Here is a 27,801-nt window from a genome sequence, read left to right on the forward strand (position 1 = left end):
CACAGCCCTTCCCTGGCTTGCCCTGGGGAGGGAGCAGGGCAGCCCCGCCCCGCCCCGCCCCGCCCCTCCACGCTAGTCCCGCCCCGGCTGTCAGGGACTAGGAAACCCCGCCCCGGGCCGGGCGCGCGCTCCCAGGCAAAGCCCAGCCTACCGCCCCTTATCCCCAGCTTTGCACGGGGCCGCCATCCGAACCACCTCAAGAGCTGCGGATTGCAGCATCGGCGGACCCAAGAAGTAGAGAGCGACATGGCGGCGGCCAAGCCCGAGAACCTCTCCTTGGTGGTACACGGACCCGGAGACCTGCGCTTGGTAAAACTGGAATGGGAGTGGGAAGTCTTGCCCGTTCCTGCCCTATTCACTTCCAAGCGCAGCCGCGGTCTGAGCTGGCCAATTCCAGCGCGGTGCGGGCCCCACACTGAGCGCCCAGGCCGCCCAGATAGGAGCTGGTTACCATGTTGGGGGGAGGGGCACGGTAGGCGGTTAGTTTTAAGGTGCTAAGAGCAGGGTTCTTGTCGCGTGCCTTCTGACACCGAGCCCCGTGGCTGGCACGTGGCCAGAACCCAGGAAGGTTGCAAAATGATTGAAGCCTTCTCCCTCCTTTGCCAGCTGCAGAGTCATAGTCCAGCCTCTTGTCATTGCACTTTGCAAAAGAGATACCAGAGAGGCTGCCTGGTTTAGAGGACACGTGCTGAACTTCTTCTCTGAGTAGACAGTGCAGCGCAGAAAGGGGGGACCATAGGGACGTTTAAAAGCTGTGGAACTCGTATTTAATCTTTCATGCTTGGGGCTGATAAAACCTCCTTTGCAGGATTATTATGATCAGTGGGGTACCTAGCACTTAATAGATACTCAGAAAGTGCGAGCACCTTCCACTTTCCTGCCCGCATAGGCCTCCATCTCCGAGACTCTTGGTGTTCGCCATGCCTGTGCCAGATTTCTGGATCTTGATAGTCTTCATGTCTCTAAAGCTCCTTTCCTCCTTACCGCCCGTAGTCCACATCTGGTTCATGTTCCAGCCATTTTCCTTCCTGATGCTGCTCCCCTGTCCCTTTAAGAGCATTATGTGTGTGTCTTCTCCACTCGAGATCCTGCCTCTGCTCAGTGGCTCATGGGGCCAAAGTTCTGGGAGCTGCAGAGTCAGCCCTGTGGTTGTGCCAGGGCTCCCTTGACAGAGCCCTTTGCAGGCAGGCCTGGGCTGTGGGTATGTGGGACCAGTGCCGGCCATCTCTGCTGTTCCCTAGCACTTCCTTCCCCCTCACAGAGAACATGCGCCAGGGTCTAGATTGGAGGGACTCAGAAAAGTGTCCAGATTAGCAGTTCTTGACTGTTTGAGAATCTGTGGTCTCTCTCCCCACAGAATGCAAACAGATGGAGTTTGGCAGCAGTTTCAGAGAGGTCATGGACTTCCTTTAAGCCTCTCCTTCATAGACCCTCTAGAGGTCTGTGGACCCCAGACTAAGAACTCCTGCCCAGAGCCAACTCATCATTTCCTCAGCTGAGGAAAGTGCCATCTCCAAGGTGACAGGCTTCATTAGTTAACAGAGCCCAGAAAAGAACCCAGAAGTTCAGACTCCCATTCCAGTGTTCTTTCTACTCCCCTTGGAGCTTCCACCCAAGGTCCTGAATTAAAGTGACACTATTAGTTTTTATTGCTACAAATGCCAGATGGTATTATGAAGAAAGGAAAGTGGTACAGCTCTACACAGCTTACACAGTGATTTCAAACTCAGTCCTGCATTCTACAAACGTTTACTAGATGAGAGGGTGCCTGCCATGTGCCAAGCACTGGGCTGGGGGTCCAGAGAGGAGGAGGAGGACACAGCCCCTACTCCCAAGCTGCTCTAGGGAGTCAGACAGATGCTGTAAACAATAAAACTGTGTGAGGGCTTTGATGGAGCATAGAGAGTAAAGGCCTCACAGGGTGCCCTTGGCCCAGGGTAGAGGCTCTGGAAGAGATGGATGCTACTTAGCTGTTTCTTGGACGGAAACTGGGAGTCATTCATGTAAGTGGAAGAGCAAGTGCAAACTAAGTGAAGTACAAAATCGCAAGTCTTGTTTACCGGTCCTGTAAATAGTGTGATGCACTGGTGGTGAAGCTGGAGAGGTTCACTGGTGGTGAAGCTGGAGAGGTAGACAGTCCCTGCCTCTCCATCTGCTCAGGGCCTACCTTAAAGTCATGTACCTAATAATAAGCAGAACTGTAATTACAACCCCAGTATCTGCTTTACCTTAATTCCTAAACTCAGGCTCTCCAACTGCTCAGCCACTGTTTATGTGGCTCAGTAGAACAAAGCCTTGAATAAAGAAGAGGGAGGGTGGGGAGGCTCACCTACAGTTGGTCTTATCAGCTGTGCCTTAGAATCCACTCCCTGACTGAATTAGGGTCTGGTTTGGGGTGAGTGTATCCTAAAGAAATGAGAATGTGATAGGCTGGAGAATGTAGCTTATGGTTGTGGGATTTGTACGCTAACTGGGTGAAAGGGTTCATTCAGGGTGGATTCAGGAGGACCTCAGCTCTGTTGGAGGTGATGGGGTTCATTTACTAGACAAAGGAGAGTAGACTAAAATGATGAGATCAGGCTTGAATTTAAGATGTCTCTGGGACAGGACATTTGGGGGTCTCTGAGAAATTACCTTGGTTCTAGGGATCTGGAGACACTTGCAACCCAACACAGACCCTTCTGGCCCTCACCACTCCTTCCTGAGCATGGTTGTCCCCCAGCGCCTCCATAGGGAACCCCCTGGTAGGGTATCTCTGCCCTTGCACCCCCTTCCTTAAAGCAAATAGGCTAAGTGGTTTGGGGTTGAAATGGGGTTAGACCTGGGCCACTTAAAACTTGTCCCCTACCTACCAGGAAGGAAAACTGACACCCAGCCTTCCTCCTACCTGCCTGTGGAGAAGGCAGGATTCCCTTTTCTTTCTCCAAGCTGTGGCTGCAGGGAAGGAAAAATTAAACTCCTTCACTACTAGGTAGCTAGTGATCACCACAGTCCCAGCAAGGGTGGAGGCAGTGCCCCGTGGCCTGGGGATTTGGGCCTGCACAGTGGTTTGGGCTTTGGGGCATTTATAAGTTCGGTGGTAAATCAGAGAGGGTGGGAGTGTGTATATACTGAGAGACTGTCGGTTTCTTTATATCATTCCTTATCATGAGGACTTAGGACTCCTATATCCCCTCTTCCCCACACACACACCATTTTAAATAGAGAACGTGTGGACTTTTAAGGAGCAGTGGAAGAGGTGACCAAGCTGATGCATAGAGACGAACAGCCTATCAGCAAACAGTGTCAGCTGGCTGAGATCTCTTCAAATGGAAACAGTAACGAGGTCACAAGCCAGGTTGGGGCCAGAGTGGAGTTTAGCCCCAGCTCTACTGCTTCTGGTTGTATGACTTGCCAAATTACTTTCTGCTTCAGTTTTCTGTCTGTATAATGGGGATGATAGTAGTACTCACCTCTGGGTTTTGTGAGGATTAGATAGTATCGGGGAGTAAGAAATTTTCCTCTACCCTTCTAGGTTCTTCTGGCAGGTCTAAGAATTAAATTGACATGAGACAGGGGAAAAACAAAATTTTATTAACATGTATACATGGGAGAGGCCCAGGAAAACTGAGAAGATTGTCAAAATGGCCAAAGCCCTCACCCTAAATACCATCCTCAGCTAAAGAGAAAAGAGGATGTTGAGGGCGGGGAGAGTCACTTATGGGAGGTTGCCAGGAAAAGCACAGAAAACAAGGGTAAGGTTGTTATACAGTTTTAAGTCGTTGCCTTCTCCACTGATGAGTTTCTAGAGATTAGGTCATCCTCCTCTTTTTGGTACTTTGAGGGAGACACCCTTGTAAGTGGAGATTTCCCTTACAAATGTGTGACTTGGGTTTTCAGAGCTTTTCCCAAATCTGCTGTTTCTTAAAAAAAAATAACCAGCTTAAAATAATTAATATGCCCTAGAGACATATTTTGGGATGGCAAATTTTGCTCCCCTACAGAATTCTCTCTCTGAATTACTAGTTCATGGAGTTGGGATATCAAATAGGTAAATTAGTTTTTCTTTGAAGAAGCTGTTTGATGGGCTAGTTTGTGCTTCACAAAGTATCAGAGATGAAGGACCAAGTTTATTTTTATTTCCAGTTGGCCATGGACCAATATGTTTGTACCAACATTTGGATGTTGCAGCAATGTCAGAGTGCTGTAAACATTTCTAAATGCTCCTATCAATTTCTGTGCATATTGCATCACCTATCAGGGCCAGTCCATGGAGCATACTGAGTACATGTTATCTCCCTTATTCTTGATGGCCAGCTCTATCAGATTCCAGGCATCTGGACAGGGAGAACAGGAGCAGCGAGGTGGACACCATGCAGGGGATGTAGTCACATTTTTGTTTTATGATTAGCTGCATGAGAAGAGAATAAGTTAAAGGGAAAAGAATCATTTCAGAGTGAAGGGTTAATGTTTAATTACAAAGGGCAGAGAAAATAGTGTGTCAGCATCAATTTTAAACATTAATCAGAGTACCATGAAGATATTTCTTAGAGGTTTTGCTCTGTGAGGAAATGTATTATGCCAGATGTCAAAAGAATTGCTTTGAATCTGTAATGATATTTTAAAAAGTAAGATAATTCTGTATCTGTAATACAGCACATTCAAGGCATCCCCTCCTTGCATATACACATTGCTGTTAAGATTTTGGGTGAGGAGGTGGGGATTGTAGAAAGAGGAATGGTCCTAAATGTCAGGTCTCTCCCTGCTTTTGCTACTAGTAGACAGAGCTGCTTGCTTCTATAGAATCAAATTAAAGGGCCCTGAAAGGCTTCAAGGAAAAGCTGGGTTAAACTGGGAGATTACTGTGAGTGAGGAAATGCAGGCCACTTAACCCTTTAATACCTGAGCTAGACTTATAAGTCAGAGGCAGTTGAGGCTGAAAACAGAATCTAAAACTCCTTCAGAAAAAGAGAAAACTAGGTAGTAGCAAATAGCCTAAAGAAATGCCTCCTTTCACTTTCATCTTAATTATGTTTCAACAATAAAACAAAACCCAGCCAGATAAACAATAGGCAGTTAAATCCAGCAAATACTGCCATCTCTGCCAACTCCTATGGAAGGGCAGTGCCTTTGTCTGCAAAAGGCCAAGAAGCAGAAAGCTAACATTTTCCACTAAAAGCAGGAGGAACAGTAAACAATACCACTAATAGGATTTTAACATTTTATGTAATAAGTCCTAGCACTACTAAGAGACCTGGTAAAAGTAACCCTGTTCTGTGGGGAAAACTAGAATTATGGATGGATGTGGGGAAAATTTCTTTTAAAATTGCACGATAGAGAAATTACGGAGGAAAAATACGTACTCACGTATACAGTATTGGCGTCCACTTGTTAAGTCTTTTAGTGTGGCTGTTAAAGCTGGCAGTTTTCCCCAAAACAGATTTACAAGAAGAACATTAATTATTGGAGAAAATATGGTTGGATTTTGTGAAGTGATATTCAGCTCAATAATGTTTTAGAAATGTAAATGTTCAGTTACACAGACCTGAACACAATGAGCACTTAATCAGTGATACTAATAGGCTAGAGCATCCAAGCAAGCTCAGAGTCTTCATGTTTTCGCTTTAAATAAAGAAGCATCTAATAGGTTCATGTAGTTATGTTCATACATTTTGAATTAGGAGGAATTTTTTTATAGTTTATTTATCACAGCTGAGAAATAATCCTTTAACCATCCCATATGGATTCAATTGTAGGTGCTGGGGAAGCTCAGGAGAAGAAGGATGGTGAGGATAGGGAAGGCTTTTTTCAGGAAGTCATTGTTTCTCTCCATGTTCATGATTCATGTTCTTGAGTCTCTGTCCCTGACCCATGCCTGATCCCCAGTCCCAGGAGTACAATGACCTATTGGACAACCCCACCTGGATGTCCCCTGACACCACAATCCGAACACACCCAAACCTAAAAATCTCCCTGAATTCCCACAGGAATTAGAAAGTCATTCTAGATGTCTCCCTTCCCCTCACTTCCCACCTCCTGTGGGATCTCAGTAGAGAAGGAGGGGAATTGGCCAGTGGAGAAATGGCCCCCTTGAGGTGAGGGAGTGAGTGTGCGGTAGTTTGGGAATTGCAGGAGGTTTGCAAGGAGGCAGGTAGCCCGGAAAATGAGGGGTTTAGGATTTTGCAGGGCCACTGGGCACTTTAAATGAATTTGCATTTTAGAGATTGTTATCAGCAGGAGGCTGGTTGGAGCCCAGAGAGCCTGGGCTGGAGTCTGGAGACTGGCTCAGTGAACTTTGGGAGAGTGTCTGACCCTTCTACTTTGACCCCAAGTTTGCCAGGACAGGACCAATGCGGCTAGTACAAAGCCTTTTAGGATAAAGTGGCCAAATGGGAAACCTTTGGATTTTCCTCCCACACTCTAAAAAACACCCTTCAAGCCCAGAAGGGAGGGGGAAAGTTGAGGAGGGAGGGAAGCAAAGGTAAGATTGTCTGCTCTGCTCTCCTTAATGGTGTAGGGCAGCCAGCCAACAGGTTGACAGGAGACCTGGCAGGCAGAGCAGGTGGCAAAGGTGGGCTGCAAGGACCTAGGGCAAAACTGGCCACTTTCTCCTAACCCTGCCTGTTGTCCCTTACTCTAAGGCAGCGAGTATGGCTTTTACACTCAACTGATAGAATCAAGCCTAAAAACACTGCTGGAATCCTACTTGACTTTCTTCTGAATTCCAGCCTTTTAAGGAGCAGTCAAGTTCTCTTAATATTGACGTGAAAACAAGAGAAATACAGCTTTTTCCCAAAACAATTTTTAAAAACTACCCTTTTCAAGAGGAAACGGACAAGGTTGTCCAGAGCTTGTTCAGCCGTATTGTGAGGTGATTATACAGAAAGGATTTTGATTTTATTTCTTTTGTAATAAGAGCTAATTTATTTACTGTGAGTTGGGCACTGTTTTTGTTTTGTTTTGGCCGTGCTGCATGGCTTGTGGGATCTTAGTTCCCCGACCAGGTATTGAACCCTGGCCCTTGTCAGTGAGAGGGAGGAATCCTAACCAGTGGACTGGTGGGGAATTCCCAAGGGCACTCTATTTTATGATTATCTTCATTATACAGGGGAGGAAATTGAAGGCACAACGAGGTTATGTAACTGCCCCGAGGTCACACAGCTCCTGGAGGGGAGCCTGGGTTTCAGCACAGACAGCGATTCCAGAGTCTGAGTTCTTCACCACTGTACCAGCTATGTTGTCTGGAGGAGGGAAAGGGCATCTTCTAATTTCTCCTCATGTTGAGGCCATTGCTGCAATCCAGGCAAGATGTACTGAGGGTGTGAACTCAGATGTGCAGCTGGAAGTTGAGGGAAGGGGGCCAATAGTGTATATTCAGGAAATATATATTTAAGCTAATTTGAGAAAATATATTTAGGGAAGGCAAGATAACATTTAGGATGTGAGAGGCACTTGAGATGATTCTGTGTTCCCACAGAGAGTTCTTCCTGAAGTATTTCCGTGATTTATTTGTGGTGGTGGTGCCGGTGGTGGGGAGACCTGAAGGTCATAGAAAGGAGAATATGTAAGTTAAGTATTTCAGTGAAAAATGCTGTAAAACTTACATAACTCAGTAAAGAACGGTTACTCAACTCCTCTTTATCCCCTTGTCACTATCACTCACAGAAAGATAAGAAATCCTGTTCAGGAAACTATGAATATGCCTGATTACAAAACCTTTGGGAATGAAGAAAGTGGGCAGGGGGTTAAAAGTGAAAGTTCCCGATCTCAGAGGAGCTAAGAAATTTTGATACATGAGAAATAGGATAAATGAAAGAATATCACCACCGTAATCTGAGACAGAAAAGGAGATTAAGTAAACAGGATTTAGCCAACATCATACCAAGGAACCATAAATGAAAAGCAGGGTTTTTTTAGTAACCATGCTATAATAACTTTTGAAGACCTTGTGAGCCCTGCAGCCACGCTTAGGATAATATTTACAAACTTAGAGACTGGTCTTAACATGGTCTTGTGCTTAGGTGGCATGTCTCCTGCAGAGAAGGGAGACAGGAGCCAAGCTGAGCTGTAAGGGTGATTAGAATCAACAAGAAAGAGAAAAAAAAAGAAAGTTGGTTTTCAGGGAGAGGTATTTAAGTTCTCCATAATGTGTGTTCTGCTACTAAGGAAAAACCAGGTTATCAGCACAGCACCCTCTGGTGTCCAGGAGAGACGCTGCAGTTTTGCCCAGGTGGTAAGGGCAAAGTTGGTCAGCTCTGTTAATTCCAACAGACATTTACAGTAGTAATCTCTAGTGACCCAAGGGCAACTTGGTGTCCCCAACTGTGGCTTTGAGTTTGGCTCTTACCACCTTTCCACCCCAAATGGGATGTTTGGGCCTGGCCTGGTTGGAGCCAAGGATATGAAGAGTATGCTGTGGAATTCCCAGTGCCCGGGAAGCTGCCTACTAGTGTCTTTAGGGGGCTGTGAGGGTGGGGGAGAGTACAGTTCCATGTTTGAAACAAAAGGCCTTACTTACTCTTTAGTTTCAATTTAACCTGCAATTTAAACTTTTACTCTGTGTAACAGAAGCAGAACTTTACACAGCAGTCCCTGATACTGTGTAATGCCAAATGTGGGACCAGCAATTTTGAGAAAGGTTTTGGTGACAGCCAGCTATCCAGAGTTGCCCATCCTAGATGGATTCCCTCCTTCCCTCCCTCCTTTCCTTCCTTCCTTCTTTCCTCTCTGCCTTCCAAATTTATTGAGATGAAAAAGCTGCCTCTTGACCCCATGTGATGCTGCTTTGGATGCAGCTCCATCATTTACTACCTTAGTGTTACTATAGACAGATTGCTAAATCTCCCCATTCCTCAGCCTCATCATACAAAAAAAATGGGATAATAATAAAGGCACTACATAGGATTGTCCTAGGGATGAGCTGAGGTGATGCATACACAGCACTTAGCACAGGACCTGACAAAAGGAAGTTGGTCAGTGTTAGCTAATCAGCATTAGCATTATCCCTTTGACCTTTGTTTTACTGGAGACAGGGAGTTCAAATAAGCATTGAGCTGTTACAGCAGAAAGGGCTGGTAATCTCCAATGAGCAAGAACCTCAGACTTCCTGTCGAAATACTGTTATGGAGGGTGATTATTTAACCCGTGCAAGCCCCCCAGGTTTGGAGCAGGGCACTGTACCTGGTGCCAGAGATGGAAGGCATAGTATTTGGCAACTAGGTACTTATCTTGCTAGCAAAATAGCCCTAGGATTATTTTTTTTTTTATATTGGAGTATAGCCGATTGACATGTTGTGATAGTTTCAGGTGCACAGCAGAGCGACTCAGCCATACCTATAGATGTATCCATTCTCCCCCAAACTCCCATCCCATCCAGGCTGCCACATAACACTGAGCAGAGTTCCCTGTGCTATACAGTAGGTCCTTGTTGGTTAACCATTTTAGTGTACATGTCGATCTCAAACTCCCTAACTATCCTTTCCCAGCCCTAGGATTATTTATTGCTACCCATAAAAGTATCTGGGGGAGGCCTTCTTTTTTTTTTTTTTTTTTTTTTTTTTTTTGCGATATGCGGGCCTCTCACTTTTTTGGCCTCTCCCACCGCGGGGCACAGGCTCCGGACGCGCAGGCCCAGCGGCCATGGCTCACGCGGCACATGGGATCCTCCCAGCCCGGGGCACGAACCCGTGTCCCCTGCATCGGCAGGCGGACTCTCAACTACTGCGCCACCGGGGAAGCCCTGGGGGAGGCCTTCTGAAGGAGGCAAGGTTTGAGCAGTGCTTCCTCCCAGAGCACTGTGCATTAGGCCCAGTTCCAAAATATTCATCCCCTGATTGACTTTCCTTATATCACCACTGAAGGAGAAAAGGCAGATTCCACCTTGAGGGTGCAGTGGGATGCAGTGAGGCAGACTTGGGAGTCAGACACACCTGGGATTAGACCTGGTTTATCCACTCTGGCCATATGACCTTGACCAAGTTATTTAACTTCCTAGCCTCAGGTTTCTCATCTACAAATGGTGGCCATGTGCCATGATGTATGTAAAGCCCAGTAGACTGTCTGGCACAGTATGTACAGTGAACATTTTTTAAATCCCTTCTCCCTCTTCTTGCTTTGGCTGCCTTCAAAGAATTAATAAAATGAACACTTGGATTTGGCTACTCACTGCCCTTCCTCCTTGTCACCAGGAATTTCCTAGCCAGTTGGCAGAGGGAAAAAAGCTTGGTAAATTATCATCATCCTCATCATAAATAGCTGTGAACACCAGATTGCTTTTTAACTCGGTGGGAGTGGGCAACATGCAGGTCCTATATGTTCCCGAGGGGCCTCTAAAACACCACTTGGGAGATTTTGGAAGAGAGTAAGTAACAACTATTGGTCTGTGCACTGATGTGAATGTGCGGAGCACACACACTTTCTCCAACCTGTCTAGAGACAAAAACCCTTCTATGCAACTGCCAGAAACACCTCATCCTTTCCCTGTATGAGTTTGCCAGACCAAACAAATCTGTATCTAAGGATGTATTTTCCACATTCCATATTAGAGACCCAGAAGCATCCTTTCTCCCAGGGTGTGCAAGTAGTATACTTTTTCTTGGTCCACGGCAAATTGCACCAGTGGGTGGGATGAGGTCAGAAGTTAGAGTCCGCAGTATTCAGGGTAGCCCCTCAGGCATCCACCCAGCAGCAGTATGGTCTGAGTCTGTGTTAATTATAAGAAGAAGTATTTGAATGAAATTTTAATTTAAAAAAAGATTGAAAATGTTCATAAGGTAAAGTTATTATGCATACTAAATGGTTTTTCTATTTTGTTTCCTTTAGGAGAACTATCCTATCCCTGAACCAGGCCCAAATGGTAGGTCCTGGGAATACTTGCCTTATATTTTATTGTTTCTTATTGTTTACCCTGGAGACACATGTGCATTGCTCATTTAGCCCTCTTTTCCTACTGTTTATTACTTAAAAGCCTCCAATAAAAACTATGCTTTTGGGCTTCCCTGGTGGCGCCGTGGTTGAGAGTCCACCTGCCGATGCAGGGGACAGGGGTTTATGCCCCCATCTGGAAAGATCCCACATGCCGCGGAGTGGCTGGGCCTGTGAGCCGTGGCCGCTGAGCCTGCGTGTCCGAAGCCTGTGCTCCGCAACAGGAGAGGCCACAACAGTGAGAGGCCCGTGTACTGCAAAAAACAAAACAAAACTATGCTTTTGTTAGGCTTTCAACGTAGTCCATTGTCCCCAGCATGACTGGATAGATTCAATCTGGCTGCTACATGAAATAAAAGAAACAGTGGTAGAACCAAGAGAGTTACCATATCAAACTGCTGACTTCTCCCAAAGAGTTTTTGACATAAAATTCTTCAATTTATGGACCAAAGGCAGAATTGTTCCTGTTTTGAACTAATGACAGAGTTACTCTGTCCTCTTTAAGCCGGAGGTTGGCTTATATTTGTGTGGCTTATATTTGGGTGGCTGAATCATGTCCTAACCCTAATCCAAACTTTGAAATGGAGTGAGTCTATAGATCTTAATCTTTTAATTACAAAAGGGAACACCCAGGAAGGTCCAGAAAGACCAGGACCTTCTGTCCAGTGGGGATGGGAGGGGATCCATGCAGCCCTACCCTACTACCCTAATCAACCAGGAGCAGAAAGCGGGTGAGCACACTGGGGCAGGGTTCCCTTCACCTTTGCTCCACTCCTGGCCGAACCTGCTGAGCTGAGCTGACATGCATGTTTCCTGTACTTTTGGAGGTCATGCCACCCTCTTAGCTATGGCAGATCACAACTGACAGTTCTCTAATTCCTTCCATCTCTGTAGTCCCACAGCTGGAAGTGAGGCTGGTGGTAAGGGGCAAAGTGTCTATAGATAGCTCATCCCACATCCAGCCACTCGGGTCTCTTTCTGTCCTTGATGAGTTGGGGGTGTGCTTCCCCACCTTGTCCCACCTTACCCCAGAACTGTGGCTTCTGTGTGAACATCAGATTGAAGGCAGCTTTCTTGGAGCCTCTAGAGCTTTGCTACTCAGAGGCCAGTTGGGTTACTGATCTATAGCAATAAGAATACAGACAATAGCTGTTTCTGTCAGTGTTTACCAAGTAATGTATATTTAAGGCTCAGTGTTTTTACTGAGATATTACGTTCAGAGAAGTGAAAGAGACACTTCATTGTGTTCTGAAAAGTTGGTGTGGATTCCAGAGGTGGCAAAAAAAGAAAGGGGGGGTGCTGTTTTGGATCCAAAGGATCCTTTACTGTTTCTCTCTCTGGAGCAGCATTCTGCTCTCTTTCTTGCCACCCTTGAATTGGAAGGGGAAATGATGGTAAATTTCAGCTAGAGTTCTAGCAACTCAAATTTAATCTCTTATTATAAATTGGTAACTTCACAAGAGGAAACTCTGAGATAATTTTCCTAACTCAGATGACTTTTCCCTACCTTTGATCTCAGGATCCACCCTGCCACTTCTTACTCTGTTCACCGAAGCCAAAGATGAAGGAAGTTCTACAGAGCCACACCTGTTGGATCTCCCACGGTTTGTGGCAAGGGCAGTGTGTAAGACATCTGAGTGCAGAGCAGAGCTTTGGGTCTCTTTGTCTTTCTAAGGCAGAACTTTTTCTCAGGGAGATATTTTGTAATGTGGTCAGACTAGACCAGTAATCCTTTGGGATTTAATTCAGCAAAGGGGCTCAGTAGCATCATTATTGTAAACTTGGAAAACTGACAACAACAATATCACCAAATCTCACTATATTCAAACCTGTGAAGGAGAAATGCCAGTTGAAATCTTTGGATGCTTTAAATTAAAGGTGCACTTTTCAACAAAATAACAGGCATGAAGAACTCAGCCTGATAGCACACAAAGTATTGGCAAGCCTAGATTGTGCCAACCTCTCTCATGAATAGATAAGAATCAAGCATAGCATATTAATTGTCTGGAAACAGTTATCTCCTAGAAAACAGTTTTTTTCTCTTAGGTAGTTGACACACTTCTTCCTACTAATAATATCTTTCATTCAGTACTAATCAGAGTTCTCCAGAGAAACAGAACTGAGAGAAAAGTTATTATTTATATTTATTTATATATAGATTTACTTTGATATAGAGAGAGACAGGGTGGGGGAAGCTGCCTAGTCTGAAATTTGTAGAGATAACCAGCAGGTTGAAACTTCAGGTAAGTCGTGTGGAGAATTCCATCTCCTTCAGGAAACCTCAGAATTCTTTTAAGCCCTTCAACTGATTGGAGGAGGCTTATCCACAGTATGGAGGGTAATCTGCTTTACTCAAAATCTACTGGTTTAAATGTTTGTTTTATTGAGGTATAATTGACATATAACGTTATATTAGCTTCAGGTGCACAACATAATGATTTGGTATCTGTATATATTGTGAAGTGATCACCACAATGTCTAGTTAACATCTGTCATCACAAATAGTTACAAATTTCTTTTCCTGTGATGAGGACTTTTTTTTTTGGGCTGCATTGTGCAGCATGTGGGATCTTAGTTCCCCGACCAGGGTTGAACCCGTGCCCCCTGCACTGGGAGTGCAGAATCTTAACCATTGGACCGCCAGGGAAGTCCCGACGAGAACTTTTAAGATCTATTCTCTTAGCAACTTTCAAATATGCAACATAGTATTATTAATTATAGTCATTATGCTGTATATTACCTCCCTATGACTGATTTATTTTATAACTGGAAGTTTGTTCCCTTTGACCTCCTTCACCCATTTCACCCATTTCACCCACCCTCCACTCCCTGCCTCTGACAACCACCGTTTTCTGTATCTATGGAGCTTGGTACGTTTTTGTTTTGTTTTGTTTTGGGTTTTGGTTTTAGATTCCACATATAAGTGAGATCATAAGGTATTTGTCTTTCTCTGACTTATTCACTTAGCATAATGCTCTCAAGGTCCATCCATGTTGTTGCAAATGGCAAGATTTCCTTTTTTTAAAAAATTAATTAATTAATTAATTTATTTTTGGCTGCATTGGGTCTTTTTTTTTTTTTTTTTTTCGCGGTACGCGGGCCTCTCACTGTTGTGGCCTCTCCCGTTGTGGATCACAGGCTCCGGACGCGCAGGCTCAGCGGCCATGCCTCACGGGCCCAGCCGCTCGGCGGCATGTGGCATCTTCCCGGACCGGGGCACGAACCCGCGTCCCCTGCATCGGCAGGGGCACGAACCTGTGTCCCCTGCATCGGCAGGCGGACTCTCAACCACTGCGCCACCAGGGAAGCCCCTGCATTGGGTCTTAATTGCTGCGTGCGGGCTTTCTCTAGTTGCAGCAAGCAGGGGCTACTCCTCATCGCGGTGCGCGGGCTTCTCATTGTGGTGGCTTCTCTTGTTGAGGAGCATGGGCTTCAGTAGTTGTGGCACGTAGGCTCAGTAGTTGTGGCTCACGGGCTGTAGAGTGCAGGCTCAGTGGTTGTGGTACACGGGCTTAGTTGCTCCGCAGCATGTGGGATCTTCCCAGACCAGCGCTCGAACCTGTGTCCCCTGCATTGGCAGGTGGATTCTTAACCACTGCACCACCGGGGAAGTCCCAAGATTTCCTTTTCTTATGACTAAATAGTCCATTGTGTATATATGCCACATTTACTTTGACCATTCATCCATCAGTGGACCCTTAGATTGTTTCCATATCTTGACTATTTTAAAGCTACAATGAACATGGATGTGCTTAAATGTTAATCACATCTAAAAAACACCTTCACAGCAACATCTAGCATTTGACCAAACAACTGGGCACCATATCCAAGCCAAGCTGATGCATAGAATTAGCCCTCACATGCAATTATTTTGCTATGTGGAAGCTTTCTTGCCTTACAAGGCTTAATCAAGGCTGCTGTTTAGCTTGTTTTTCTCTGTGATCTAAATCTTTCTTGTACCTGGCCTTTGAAACCAAGCCCTCTCCTTCATCCAGAGGAAAAACTCCAGGGTGCCTCAGAGCGGCAGAGGGGCCCTCCCTCACTTGTTTTTTCCTTCTCCTTTATCCTCTCAGAGGTGCTGCTGAAGATGCATTCTGTTGGAATCTGCGGCTCAGATGTCCACTACTGGCAGCATGGTCGAATTGGAGATTTTGTTGTGAAAAAGCCAATGGTGCTGGGGCATGAAGCCTCAGGAACAGTCGTAAAAGTGGGATCATTGGTCAAACACCTAAAACCAGGTCAGCAAAGCCCTTCAGCCAGTGGATTTGTTTATTCATTCAACACAAATATCTGTATGTGATTTCTCAGGGTCAGGCCCTCTGTTAAACACTGGGGATACAGCGATGAACAAGACAGTCTCAGTTCCTACACACATGAATCTTATGTTCCTCAGGAGAAGGCAGCTGGGACAGACAGTAAATTAATCAAAATTGTGTTGAGGGCAGCAGAGGAGAATACAGGGTGCGATCAGTGTATACGACCCTCCAGACCCCTGGCTTGTCTGAGGAAGGACAATTAGTTCAACACCTGAAGGCAAGTAAGAAATAAGCCAAGTAAAGGGGAGGGGAAAAACGTTCCAGCCACAGGAACCACAGAATGCCTCTACATGCTAAGAACTAGGGCCTTCTATGCAGCATTGATCTTATTGGATGACTGGGAAACCACCAATATTTTTCTAGATTTGCTTAATTCAGGGAGGAATTCTCAGCTGTGGCAGATTGTGATGTTCCCCAACTCAGTGAATTAAATCCAAGCTGTCTTAGAATAGCCAGCTGTTGGCTTTAACCTTCCTTTCCTGATGAGGCCACTGAATAGCCTGGGGATGATGGATTATTTGGGGGAAGGAGGGAGTTCTCAGGAGGTGCCGTTCTGTGTTATAAGGCTCTCTGAGCCTGGCTGCATGGTGAGGGATCCACTAGCTCTGAAGAAGCTAGACATGTGTCTCATTTGGGAATGTTAAGTCAGGCCCTCCATTTATCATCAGTGAAGTCGAGAAAGCCCCTGAAGTTTTGCAGGGTTATCCCAAAGTGGAAAGTTCATAGCTTCCAACAGCCAGTGATTGGTTCTTACCTGTGGGACAAGGTCTCTAAATATAAGTCATAATAGGAAGTGGGCTTCTCTAAATTTAAGTTGTAACAAGCACTTAATCAGCATCTACAATGGGTCCAGGCTTGTGCCCAGTGCTTTGGAGGATATAGAAAATTGAGAAGGTATGATCCCTGGATGCTTCAGTTTAGTTGAGGAGACCAGATATCAGGATATACATAAATACTTATATACATAAAAACGTATATATATATATATATATACATGTGATTATTTTAAGTTGCTGATCTCTTAAGTTTAAATGCATTTTAACAATCCTGCATTTTTACTCCCCCAATCCAATGTTCAATGTTTTTGACATCATATTTTACATATTTTTGTTTTGTGTATCCCTTAACTTCTCATTATGGATATAGATGATTTTATTACTTTTGTCTTTTAACCTTCCTCCTATCTTTATGAGTGATTGATCTACTATCTTTACTGTATATTTGCATTTAACAATGACATTTTTCCTTTCATAATTTTCAAATTTCTAGTTGTGGTTTTATTTTCCACTTAATGAAGTCCCTTTAACATTTCTTGTAAAGCCATTTTAGTAGTGCTGAACTCTTTTAGCTTTTGCTTGTTTGGAAGACTCTTGATCTCTGTTTCAAATCTGAATGATAGTCTTGCCAGGTAGAATATTCTTATTCCTGGTTGTAGATTTTTCCCTTTCATTACTTTCAATATATCATGCCACTCCTCTCTGGTCTGCAGAGTTTCTGCTGAAAAGTCAGCTAGCTGATAGTTTCATAGGAGTTCCCTTGTGTGTCACTAGTTCCTTTTCTCTTTAAGTTTTGCTTTGGGTTGATCTTGAGAGTCTGTACTTTCTGGACCTGCATATCTGTTTCCTTTCCCATGTTAGGGAAGTTTTCAGCTATCATTTATTCAAATAAGTTCTCTGCCTTTTTCTCTCTCTCTTCTTTTTCTAGGACCTTTATAATGTGAATGTTAGTATGCTTGATGTTCCAGAGATCTCTTAAACTATCCTTGTTTTTTTAAAAATAAATAAATAAATTTATTTATTTATTTTGGGCTGCGGTGGGTCTTCGTTGATGCATAGGGGCTTTCTCTAGTTGTGGTGAGTGGGGGCTACTCTTTGTTGCACTGCGTGGGCTTCTCATTGCAGTGGTTTCTCTTGTTGCGGAGCATGGCCTCTAGGCACGCAGGCTCAGTAGTTGTGGCTCGTGGGCTCTAGAGCACAGGCTCAGTAGCTGTGGCGCACGGGCTTAGTTGCTCCACGGCATGTGGGATCTTCCCGGACCAGGGCTCAAACCTGTGTCCCCTGCATTGGCAGGCAGATTCTCAACCACTGTGCCACCTGGAAAGTCTCAAACTATCCTTGTTTTAAAGATTTTTTTTTTTCTTCTACTACTCTGTCTTCCAGCTCACTGATCCATTCCTCTGTATCATCTAATCTATTGATTACTTCTAGTGTTTTTTTGTTTTGTTTTGTTTTGTTTTTGGTGGAAAGGAAAGCTTGCTTTATTTTGGATGCGGGCAACCAAGATGGGGGGAGGGGGGGGGGAGGGCGGACGCCTGTCCAAAGGCCGACTCCTCCCTCTGACAATCGGTTACAGCTTTTATAGACAGAGGGAGGGGGCTACATGCAAAAACAGCACAGTCAGCTCTGACAGTCATCTTGAAACTAATCATGAGGTGGTCTGATCAGGGTCATCTTGATTTAAGTACATTTAGGCTTCAGTTCCAGGGTTGGTTTGTTCCCATTTCCTTGAAGCCAGTTCTCGGAGTTGTGGCATCTTATGTCACGGCTTCAGTCTGGTCATCATGTACTTAATATTTTCCACCTGGAAGGGGGTTTCAGTATCTATAAGACAGCTCACAGGATATGGCTCAGAATATTACCTATAGCCCTTGAGAAGAAACTAAAGTTCCTTGAGTATGCTTAATGACTAAATTATTATTATTTGTTCTCCGTAGACTGTTTTCCTTTGTTTCTGCATTTTTCTCACTTCTCTGATTAAACTTATTCTTTGGCTGAAGTTTTTCCACAGACAAAAGGCAGGCCAAGGACATGGGGGGAAGGACCATACTAGGGTCCTGCTCTGTTTCAACATTGTCAGATCATATTAAAAAATGTTGTCTATAGGGAACCCCTTTTAAAATATAAATATTTAAATAGATGACAAATAAAAATATACAAAATCTTAGCATGCACACACTACTCAAGAGAAAGCCAGTGACTATATTAATATCATAAAACATGTAATTCAGAGCAAAGAATATTACAAGGGATAAAGAGAAGTATTATAAAAATTCACCAGAAAGACATAATAATTCTATATTGATGTACCTAACAGTAAAACTTCAAAATATACCAAGGAAAGACTTACAGAGTGAAAGGAGAAATAGACACGTCTATATTTATAGTTGGAGACTTCAGTATTCCTCTCTAAAAAACTGATAAAACAGGAAGATGGAAAAATCAGAAAGGATACGGAACACCTGAATAATACTAAAGTCAACTTGACCTAATTGCCATTTTTAGAACATACCACCTAAAAGCAACAGAATGCACATTTTATTTCAAGTACACATAGAACATTCACCATGATAGAACATGTTTTGGGAAATAAAACCTCAACAAATTTAGAAGAATTTAAGTCATACAAAATACATTTTCTGATCATAATGGAATTAAACTAGAAATCAATAACAGAAGGATATCTGGAAAACTCCCAAATATGTGGAAGTTAAATGACACTCATCTAAATAAACCACATGTCTAAGAAGAAGTCACTAAGTAAACTAAAAGAAATTTTTTTGAAATTAAAGGTAGTAAAAAAACAATGACAGTTGTGGGATGTGACTAAAGTAATGTCTGGGGGAAGTTTATAGCATTCGATTCTTATATTAAAAATAAGAAAAGTCCTAACTCAGTGATGTATACTTCTACCTCATATCCTATATGAAAATAAAAGTCAGATGGAGTAGTAAATAACTTTATTCAGAAAGGCAAATCTTCTAAAACTATTATAAGGAAATTTGGGAGGGAGTTCAAGGGAAGATTGTAGGGGTACAGCACAGTTTCTGATTTTCCATATTACCCTGCTAGTGTTGGAGAGTCTCCTGCAGAGGCAGGGGGCGGCTGTGGCTCACCGAGGGGACAAGGACACTGGCAGCAGGAGTTCTGGAAAGTACTCCTTGGCGTGAGCCCTCCCAGAGTCCGCCATTAGCCCCACCAGAGTCTCTAGTTTATTTATTTTTAATTTCAGTTATTGTATTCTTCAGCTCTGTTTGGTTCTTCTTTATATTTTCTAACTCTTTGTTAAACTTCTCACTGTGTTCATCCATTCGTCTCCCAAGTTCATTGAGCGACTTTATGATCATTACCTTGAACTAACTCTTTATTGGGTAGATGCTTATCTCCACTTCACTTAGTTCTTCTGAGGTTTTATCTTGTTTCTTTGTTTAGAACATACTCTTCTACTGCCTCATTTTGCCCAGTGCTGTTTTTATTCCTATACATTAGTTAGATCAGTTTCATTTCCCAATCTTAGAGAATTAGACTGATGTAGGAGATATACTGTGGGGCCAGCAGCACGCTCCCTCTGGTCACCAGAGGGGTGTCACCTATGTGGGCTGCATGGGGCCTTCTGTTGTGGCATGCTGACTACTGTGGGTTGGTGGGTCTGGTCCCTGGCCTAGTTGGCGGCCATGCCCTACTTTGTGCCGAGGCTGCCAGCCACTGGTAGCTAAGGCTGAGTCCTGGCATGGCTGGCTGTGCAGCCTGTGGGGTCCTGGGACTGGTTCTGACTGACTGGTGGGCACGTAAGCCCTTTGCACTAATAGGCAAGAGGGAGAACTCCAAAATGGCACTTGTTAGCACCAGTGTTCTTGTGGTAGAACAGGCTCCCCCAAATTGCTGCCGCCACCATCTATGTTCCCAGAAGGAGTCCCAGTTACCTCCTGCCTCTCTGGGAAGCTCTCCAAGATTAGCAAGTGGTTCTGACCCAGCTGCCTTTTAAATTACTGCCTCTGGGCTTCCCTGGTGGCGCAGTGGTTGAGAGTCCGCCTGCTGATGCAGGGGACACGGGTTCTTGCCCCGGTCCGGGAAGATCCCACATGCTGCGGAGCGGCTGGGCCTGTGAGCCATGGCCGCTGAGCCTGCGCGTCCGGAGCCTGTGCTCCGCAACGGGAGAGGCCACAACAGTGACAGGCCCGCGTACCGCGCAAAAAAAAAAAATTACTGCCTCTGTGCTGGGTCTCAGTGTGTGAGATTTTGTGAGTGCCCTTTAATAGTGAAGTCTCTGTTTCCTACAGCCCCCTCTGTCTCTCTTGTACAAAAGTCTTGTTGGCCTTCAAAGCAGATGTTTGGGGGATTCGTCTTCCCAGTGTAGGACCCCTGGGCTGGGGAGCCCAATGTGGGGCTCTGACCTTGGATTCTCTTGGAGGAGAACCTCTGCATTTGTAATTATTCTCCTGTTTGTGCGTTGCCTACTCAGAGGTGTGGGTCTTGACTATACTGTATCTCTGCCCCTCCTACCCATCTGTTGTAGTTCCTTCTTCATATCTTTAGTTGTGGAAAATCTTTTCTGCTAGTTCTCATTGATAGTTGCTCTGTAAATGTAATTTTGGTGTGGCTATGGGAGAAGGTGAGCTCAGGTTCTTCTTACTCTGCCATCTTGGTCACATCCTCCTGCCTTTTTATCTTATTGTTTGAATTTCCTCTGTGATAGTATCAGCTCAGATAATTATAATAATGATAAATTCAATAAAGATTGTTATTAATGCTACTATATATTACTACTACTACAATCACCATCGCTACTGGTACTTTTAATGTGTACTTACTACATACCAGGACTACACTATCCAGTAAGTCCTTTGAACACAAAAGACTTATAAAAATAGCTTAACATGTCTCTGCTTGGTGAAGGGCAGACCTCTCATAGGTTCTTCTCAGGCTCCTAACACAGTCCTCAGGCACAGGTGGGCCCTAACTCTGTTAGTACGCCCTCTGGGGGCGGGGGTGGGGATTGGCTGGGAAGGGACTTGAAGGAATGAAATTTCTGAGGTAGTGTTAATGTTCTTTGTCTTGATGGGAGTTTACATTACACAAGTGAATGCCTTTATCAGCTTCATCTAATGATCTACTTAATATTTGTGCATTTTGTCAGCATCTATACTTTACCTTAATAAGGAACCATAAACAAGTTTTGAACTCTAATGATATACAAGCTGAAGTATAATGATAGGAAGCTGAGTGATGTGTGCCCATGTGTGCAACTTACTTTGAAATGCATTAGAAAAGAAGATGAATTGATGGATGGAAGAGAGATGGATAGATGGGATGGATATGTAATAAAGTGAATGTAGCTAAATTTTTTTTTTTTCTAAGTACCAAGGATCTTTATTCTCAGGGCTGATATTGAATCTGTGGCTGCAGGTAATATGTCACTATTTTGAGAATAAAATTTCTCGTTATCTTCATTTTTTGCAACTCTTCAGCCACAAAGTTACACATTATTCTCATAACAAGATAAGTGAATCAGGCTAGAAGGGGATTAACGAAGTACACTGATGATAAAAGCAAAGGGGAGCAAACACTTCTACAAGCATATTGTCCCAGTTACCTTGAAGGTTAAGTTTCAGATTAATTTGTAGCTAAATGTTAATTGAAGAAACCAAGTTGAGAACATCTGGATGTTCACCATACAGTTCTTTCAACTTTGCTGTACGTTTGAAAATTTTCATGCTAAGAAGATGCAAGAGCCAATTCTAAAGCTGGGTTTCCAAGTGGGCGTAGTGAGACACAGAATAGAAGTACAATAGAGCTGGCCATTCACAAGCCCGAAAGTTACTCTGCTGTACCCAAGTCTGAGGCCTCTGTGGGTCATTTGCCTTAGTGGTTCTGCTAACCAGGAATCAGTTATTGTCTAGGAGACTGAACATAAAACATGCCATCATTATGACTCCCTTCAGCATATTATCAAAACAGGTGAAGAAAAAAACGCCTGCAAATTCCACACACTAGCCACCTCTTTCACAGCAGTTTGAAATGGGAACTAAACCTGGCTTGATGGGACTGGTTGTGTGTTTCCCAAGGAGGTGGCTGTGGAGCTGGAGGGGCAAGTTGGCTTGTTCCATGAGCCAATAAAAGAGCAGGCAGGCCAAACTAGCCTGTGAAGAGGCGGACTGGTCATTTTCTTCCAGAGTGTATGTGCTGCATTTGGTATTTCCTTTGCAGGCACTAATGGGCTGGGCTTGCCTGGCTTACCCTGGGTCCCCAGTGGGGAGGGAGGCTCATTCGGCCAGATTCCCCTGCTGGCATCTGTCCATGAGCACGTATCTCTTCACAGCATCTCTGCCCCTGCCTGTGTTTTTTTTTTCCCCCAGGTGATCGTGTTGCCATCGAGCCTGGTGCTCCCCGAGAAGCTGATGAATTCTGCAAGATTGGCCGATACAATCTGTCACCAACCATCTTCTTCTGTGCCACGCCCCCTGATGACGGGAACCTCTGCCGGTTCTACAAGCACAATGCTAACTTCTGCTACAAGTTAGTGCCCATGGCCCAGCTGTGCCACCTGGGACCTCTTCTCCAGTGTTTGTTTGGTGCTCTTTCTTCTAGTTTCCTATAGTGGTTTCTTCATTCTTTTTAGCTCATAATTCTAGACATGAGGCATCCCTTGGCAGGCCTGCCCTTCTTGGAGGGATTGAGGGAGGGTAGCCTGACTAAGGCTAAGACTGACTCACAGTGCTTGCTTTTAGTCTTTCAGTCTAACTTTCCCTCACCTAGAGCAATAATAGAAAACCATTGCTGAAATCACTCACTCCTCTCCAGCCATCTTGGAGATAATTTATTGTAGCTGTCCTCCATTATTGCTTTCCACTGCAGCCGCGAGAAAGAGATCTTGTAACAGTAGAAACCTTGGCAACAACTAGGGTTTACTGTGGCGTGGAGCTGGGGCATGAGCTTTGGGACCCTGGATCCACTGCCTCCTAGTGAGTGACTTTGAGGAAATGACTTAACCTTCTTCTGCTTCAGTCTCTCTCTTTTTTTTTTTGCGGTACGCGGGCCTCTCACTGTTGTGGCCTCTCCTGTTACAGAGCACAGGCTCTGGACACGCAGGCTCAGTGGCCACGGCTCATGGGCCCAGCCGCTCCGTAGCATGTGGGATCTTCCTGGACCGGGACGTGAACCCGTGTCCCCTGCATCGGCAGGTGGACTCTCAACCACTGCGCCACCAGGGAAGCCCTGCTTCAGTCTCTTTTAATCACTTGGAGATTAAATAAGGCAATGCACATAAAGTCACAATTATTGTTTGTTTTTTTATTTATTTTTGGTTGCGTTGGGTCTTCGTTGCTGTGCGTGGGCTTTCTCTAGTTGTGTCGAGTGGGAACCACTCTTCGTTGCAGTGCATGGGCTTCTCATTGTGGTGGCTTCTCTCGTTGTGGAGCACTGCCTCTAGGCATGTGGGCTTCAGTAGTTGTGGCACTCAGGCTCAGTAGTTGTGGCGCACGGGCTTAGTTGTTCTGTGGCATGTGGGATCTTCCCGGACCAGGGCTCAAACCCTTGTCCCCTGCATTGGCAGATGGATTCCTAACCACTGTGCCACCAGGGATGTCCCCACAATTATTGTTATTAGGTGCCTGGCCTTGTGCTAATAAGTGCTTTGCATGCCTTATTTAACTTTCATAACTGTAATGGCGAGGTGGGCACCAGTATTGCAGTATTGTGTGAGAGTCAGCAGAGGCAGGAGAAAGCTAACTGGCTAATTGGCTTCAACACAGAACAGAACCAGGAGTCAAGCTGGGGTGGCTGTGATTCTCAAGCTCCTGCCCTGTGCTCACTACCCTACCTCAACTCTCAAAGTGATTTGGGGAAGTTGTGTCTGGCAGAAGCAGAGTGCTATACCTTCTGCATGGGCCCCAGCCCATGGAGCTCTGGGATGCTGCTTTCCTTCTGAACCGACCAGGCGCATTTTCCTCCTACCCCAGCCTGGCCCCGGCAGTGACTCTTTTGGCCAGGATGGGGCTTGTCTTTTGAAGTCCAGGTGCCAGTCACAGGGGCGGTCTGACAGATCTGAGTTTTCTAGTGTCTACTGGAAGCCTTGAGAGGAGTCACAGGCCAGGGACCTCGTGGTGAGTTAAAGTCAGCACTCTAGGAGAGAGCAGTTTACCTGCGCAGAGTCCACCTTTGAGCAAGTGGTTCCTGAATCTTCCCACTTTTTCTGGGTCCTTTCCAAGTCAAAGTGTCAAACAAGTGTTTCGTGGAAGGCAGAAGAGCATGGCGGTAAAGCTTGAGACTAACCACTGGTCTCTCCCATTTGCCAACTGTGTGACCTTGAGCAAGGTACTTAAACTTTGTAACCTCAATCTCCTGTGCAATGGAAATAATAGCATCGCCATGATGAAATGCATAGAATTAGTGATGGGATTCAGTGGGAAAAGCATATCAAGTACTCAGCACGAGGCCTGGCACTGAAGAGGAGCTCAGTAAACAGTGCCATGATGTGTCGTAGCTATGGCCTTGAATCTGGGGGATGTTACAGGGATAGGCCTGAAAAGGAGCCTTGCACTGGGAATCGGGGTCAGGGGTCGGGGGTACAAGTGGTTTGCAGGGAATGGTGCAGGAGGAAGTGTTCTGGTTGGCAATGGCAAGGGGAGGGCTGTGGAGGGCCTCTAGGGGACATGCGACCCCTACCTTTCCTCTTCTCCTGGGGTACTTTGTATCTATGTCCTCAGCCCAGCCCTGGATCTACACCCTTCTCTCTGGTTTCTCTTTGTGTGGATTTGTACACTGCCACACCTTCTTTATTTTCCGACCCACCTTATTTTCTTTCTGTCTTCCTGCTTCCCCCTTGGCTTCTTGATCATTCTTTTTTTTTTGCGGTACGCGGGCCTCTCACTGTTGTGGCCTCTCCCGTTGCGGAGCACAGGCTCCGGACGCGCAGGCTCAGCGGCCATGGCTCACGGGCCCAGCCGCTCCGCGGCATGTGGGATCTTCCCGGACTGGGGCACAAACCCATGTCCCCTGCATCGGCAGGTGGACTCTCAACCACTGCGCCACCAGGGAAGCCCTTGATCATTCTTTAACCCTTTTTCCTATTTCCTGAATCCCATTGTGAAAACCACCAAGTTGCTTTGTCATTTTCTGGCGTTTATAAAATCATGAACAGTTAGGGCAGGGAAGAATCTCATCCCCTTTCCCTCAACCTCCACTGAACAAGGTTGGGGTGGGAGGACCCAGTAACTCTCCCCAGGTCAGTGGCAAAGGGCTGGACCCCAGAACTCTGGCTACGGCTGCATGTGTGATAAGGCAGCATCTGCCTAATCAGTGGAATAATCTCCCACATAACAATCCTCTCTCATCACCATCCCCAATCCCATTTCTCTCTGGTATTCTTTTTTTTTTTTTGCGATATGTGGGCCTCTCACTGTCGTGGCCTTTCCCGTTGCCGGACGCGCAAGCTCAGCGGCCATGGCTCACGGGCCCAGCCGCTCCGCGGCACGTGGGATCCTCCCGGACCGGAGCACGAACCCGTATCCCCTGCATCCGCAGGCGGACTCTCAACCACTGCGCCACCACGGAGGCCCTCTCCCTGGTATTCTTATTCCAAAGGGAAGTCAGAGCAGAAGATGAGAGGAGCACACAGTTCCTGACCACAGGCCACCCTCAGTTTAGCCCCAGCACCAGCTTTGGGGGAGGCCCAAATGTGAAGAGGCAGGACTGTCGGAAAGAGGGTGTGTGACTGGGGGGCCTTGAGAGAGTTTGGGAATCTTCATTATTTCACTTCAAACTCTTCCCCCTTATTTGGAATTCATGGGGTAGGTTTGGTGGGTAGAAGGGATGATGACAACAGTCAGAGCAAGAGAGTGGATTGGCGTGTGGGAAATGATGTGAGAGAAGCAGAGGGGAGGGGAGATAAAAGGGGTGGTGGGCACCAGTCAGGCCAAATGCAGGCCTTGTTATTTATTCTGTGGAGGATCAGGAACAGAAGGATCATGGGGATCAGCACATGGTTTGGCTGCCACTTTTTTCTCTTTTTGGAACTTGGGGTTTTCACGTTCTTGCGTGTGGAGGTTGTGGATGTGCTGAATAAATACGGGGCAGTGGGGAGCTAGCAGAAGTTAGATATTAACTACGGAGCTGCTTGTACCGAGAGGCAGCCAATGCAGGACAGGCAGAGGATATGGAATCAGGAGATCTGGGTTTAAGTCTTGCTCTTCTGCTCACTAGCCTTGTAACCTTGGGCAAGTCTCTCAATGTCTTCAGCTTCAGTTCTGCTTCTGTAGAATAAAGGTTAAAACAAAGCCTGTCCGGGAATTCCCTGGTAATCCAGTGGTTAGGACTCTGGGCTTTCACTGCCAAGGGCCTGGGTTTAATCCCTGGTCTGGGAACTATGATTCTGCAAGCCTTGTGGCCAAAAAAAAAAAAAAAAAAAAAAACTACCACCACCAACAAAGCCTGCCCTTCCTGCCTGACAAGTTCATGGTAAGGATTAAATGAGATATGGAGGAGAAAGCTCTCTAAATCTATAAAGCATTATGCAAATATTTGCTGTCTTCATCAGTGGGATGGTTAAAAGGGTCAAGGTGCCAGTGGACAGGGAAGTGAAAACCAAGAACCCAGTGGCAAAGGTGACACAGCATTTAATCTGCTTAACCAATCCAGGGACAGCCAGGCAGCTGCTGCTATCAGATATGGTTCTTCTGAAGTGTGTAATATGGAAGACAATGTACAGAATGAAGTCAGCTTCTAATCACTGTTTCGCAAAGCTGCTGATAGTCTGGATTGTTTACTAAAACAAAACCAGAAAGGTTATAAATTTGAGAATCAGATGAAATGCTGGAATGGTGTTAAGTTAAACCCTTGTGAAATGAACTTTTCATTTATGAATGACAGCCACACCACACTTTATCTTGGATAGCATTTTCAGAGGGGAGCAGTATGATATGGGCTCTGGAATCAGACATATCTGGCTTCCAGTTCAAACCCTTTAAGCCTCTCAATACTCACTGGTTTTGAATTTTTGGAGCAAGTCATTTAATCCTCCAAGGCTTGGTTTCCTCATCTGTAAAATGGGAATAATAATATCGACCACAGAACTATTCTGAGGATTTACATGAGTGAATGTATGTAAATTGCTTAGCACATTGCCCAGCACATAAATTAAAGCTCAATAAATATTAGCTATTGTTATTGCTGTTAACCCGGAGGGACTAATTAAGTGTGTTGAATGACTCCTCAGACTTCCTGACAATGTCACCTTTGAGGAAGGGGCCCTGATTGAGCCACTGTCTGTGGGGATCCATGCCTGTCGGCGAGCCGGAGTCACCCTGGGGCACAAGGTCTTTGTGTGCGGAGCTGGTAAGAAACAGATGACACCCTGGTTGTGAGTTCATTAAAGGGGAATGTGGGGATCCCTCTGCCCATTTCATTCCCCCTCCAAGGGCTGAAATTGGTCCTAGAATCTTTCCGGGTTAGGGAGGATCACAGTGTCCCATTCCTTCAATGACACGCACTTTGCTAAATAAATATCTGCAGGCATGGTAGTAACCAATGTTATTTCCTAGGCAACATAACCCTTTTGTTCACTTAAAGAATGCAATTTGGGATTATTTTTCAACCCTTGACAGGAAACTAGGGAAATATTTTTGGTAGTAAAGGGAAGGGCAACTTTTGGAACTTTCAAATCATCCTAGTGAACTGGTCTCCTGGTCCTTACAGAATGAGGCGGCCCATGCTTATGACCAGCAGAAGGAGTGGGGTCCAGCCCACTGTGAGTCAGCACTCTGCCCACATTGGCTTGCAGCTAGCTGCCTTCTTCCTCCCTTGCTTCCAGT

General features: G+C 45.3%; 1 protein-coding gene across 1 annotated transcript in view; it reads left to right on the plus strand.

The window, feature by feature from the left end:
* The first annotated feature begins 90 nt into the window (after positions 1-90).
* The window catches only part of SORD (sorbitol dehydrogenase), a 36,222-nt gene continuing 8,511 nt past the window's right edge, over positions 91-27,801 (plus strand). Inside the window, exons 1-5 of the mRNA XM_007467012.1 lie at positions 91-309; positions 10,801-10,834; positions 14,976-15,140; positions 22,351-22,510; positions 27,207-27,325. Of these exons, the coding sequence (XP_007467074.1) occupies positions 247-309; positions 10,801-10,834; positions 14,976-15,140; positions 22,351-22,510; positions 27,207-27,325 (541 nt within the window). The 5' untranslated portion in view covers positions 91-246. The remainder of the gene's footprint in view (positions 310-10,800; positions 10,835-14,975; positions 15,141-22,350; positions 22,511-27,206; positions 27,326-27,801) is intronic.

Source organism: Lipotes vexillifer, unplaced genomic scaffold, assembly GCF_000442215.2.
Source record: "Lipotes vexillifer unplaced genomic scaffold, Lipotes_vexillifer_v1.1 scaffold1010, whole genome shotgun sequence".
NCBI classification, from domain to species: domain Eukaryota; kingdom Metazoa; phylum Chordata; class Mammalia; order Artiodactyla; family Lipotidae; genus Lipotes; species Lipotes vexillifer.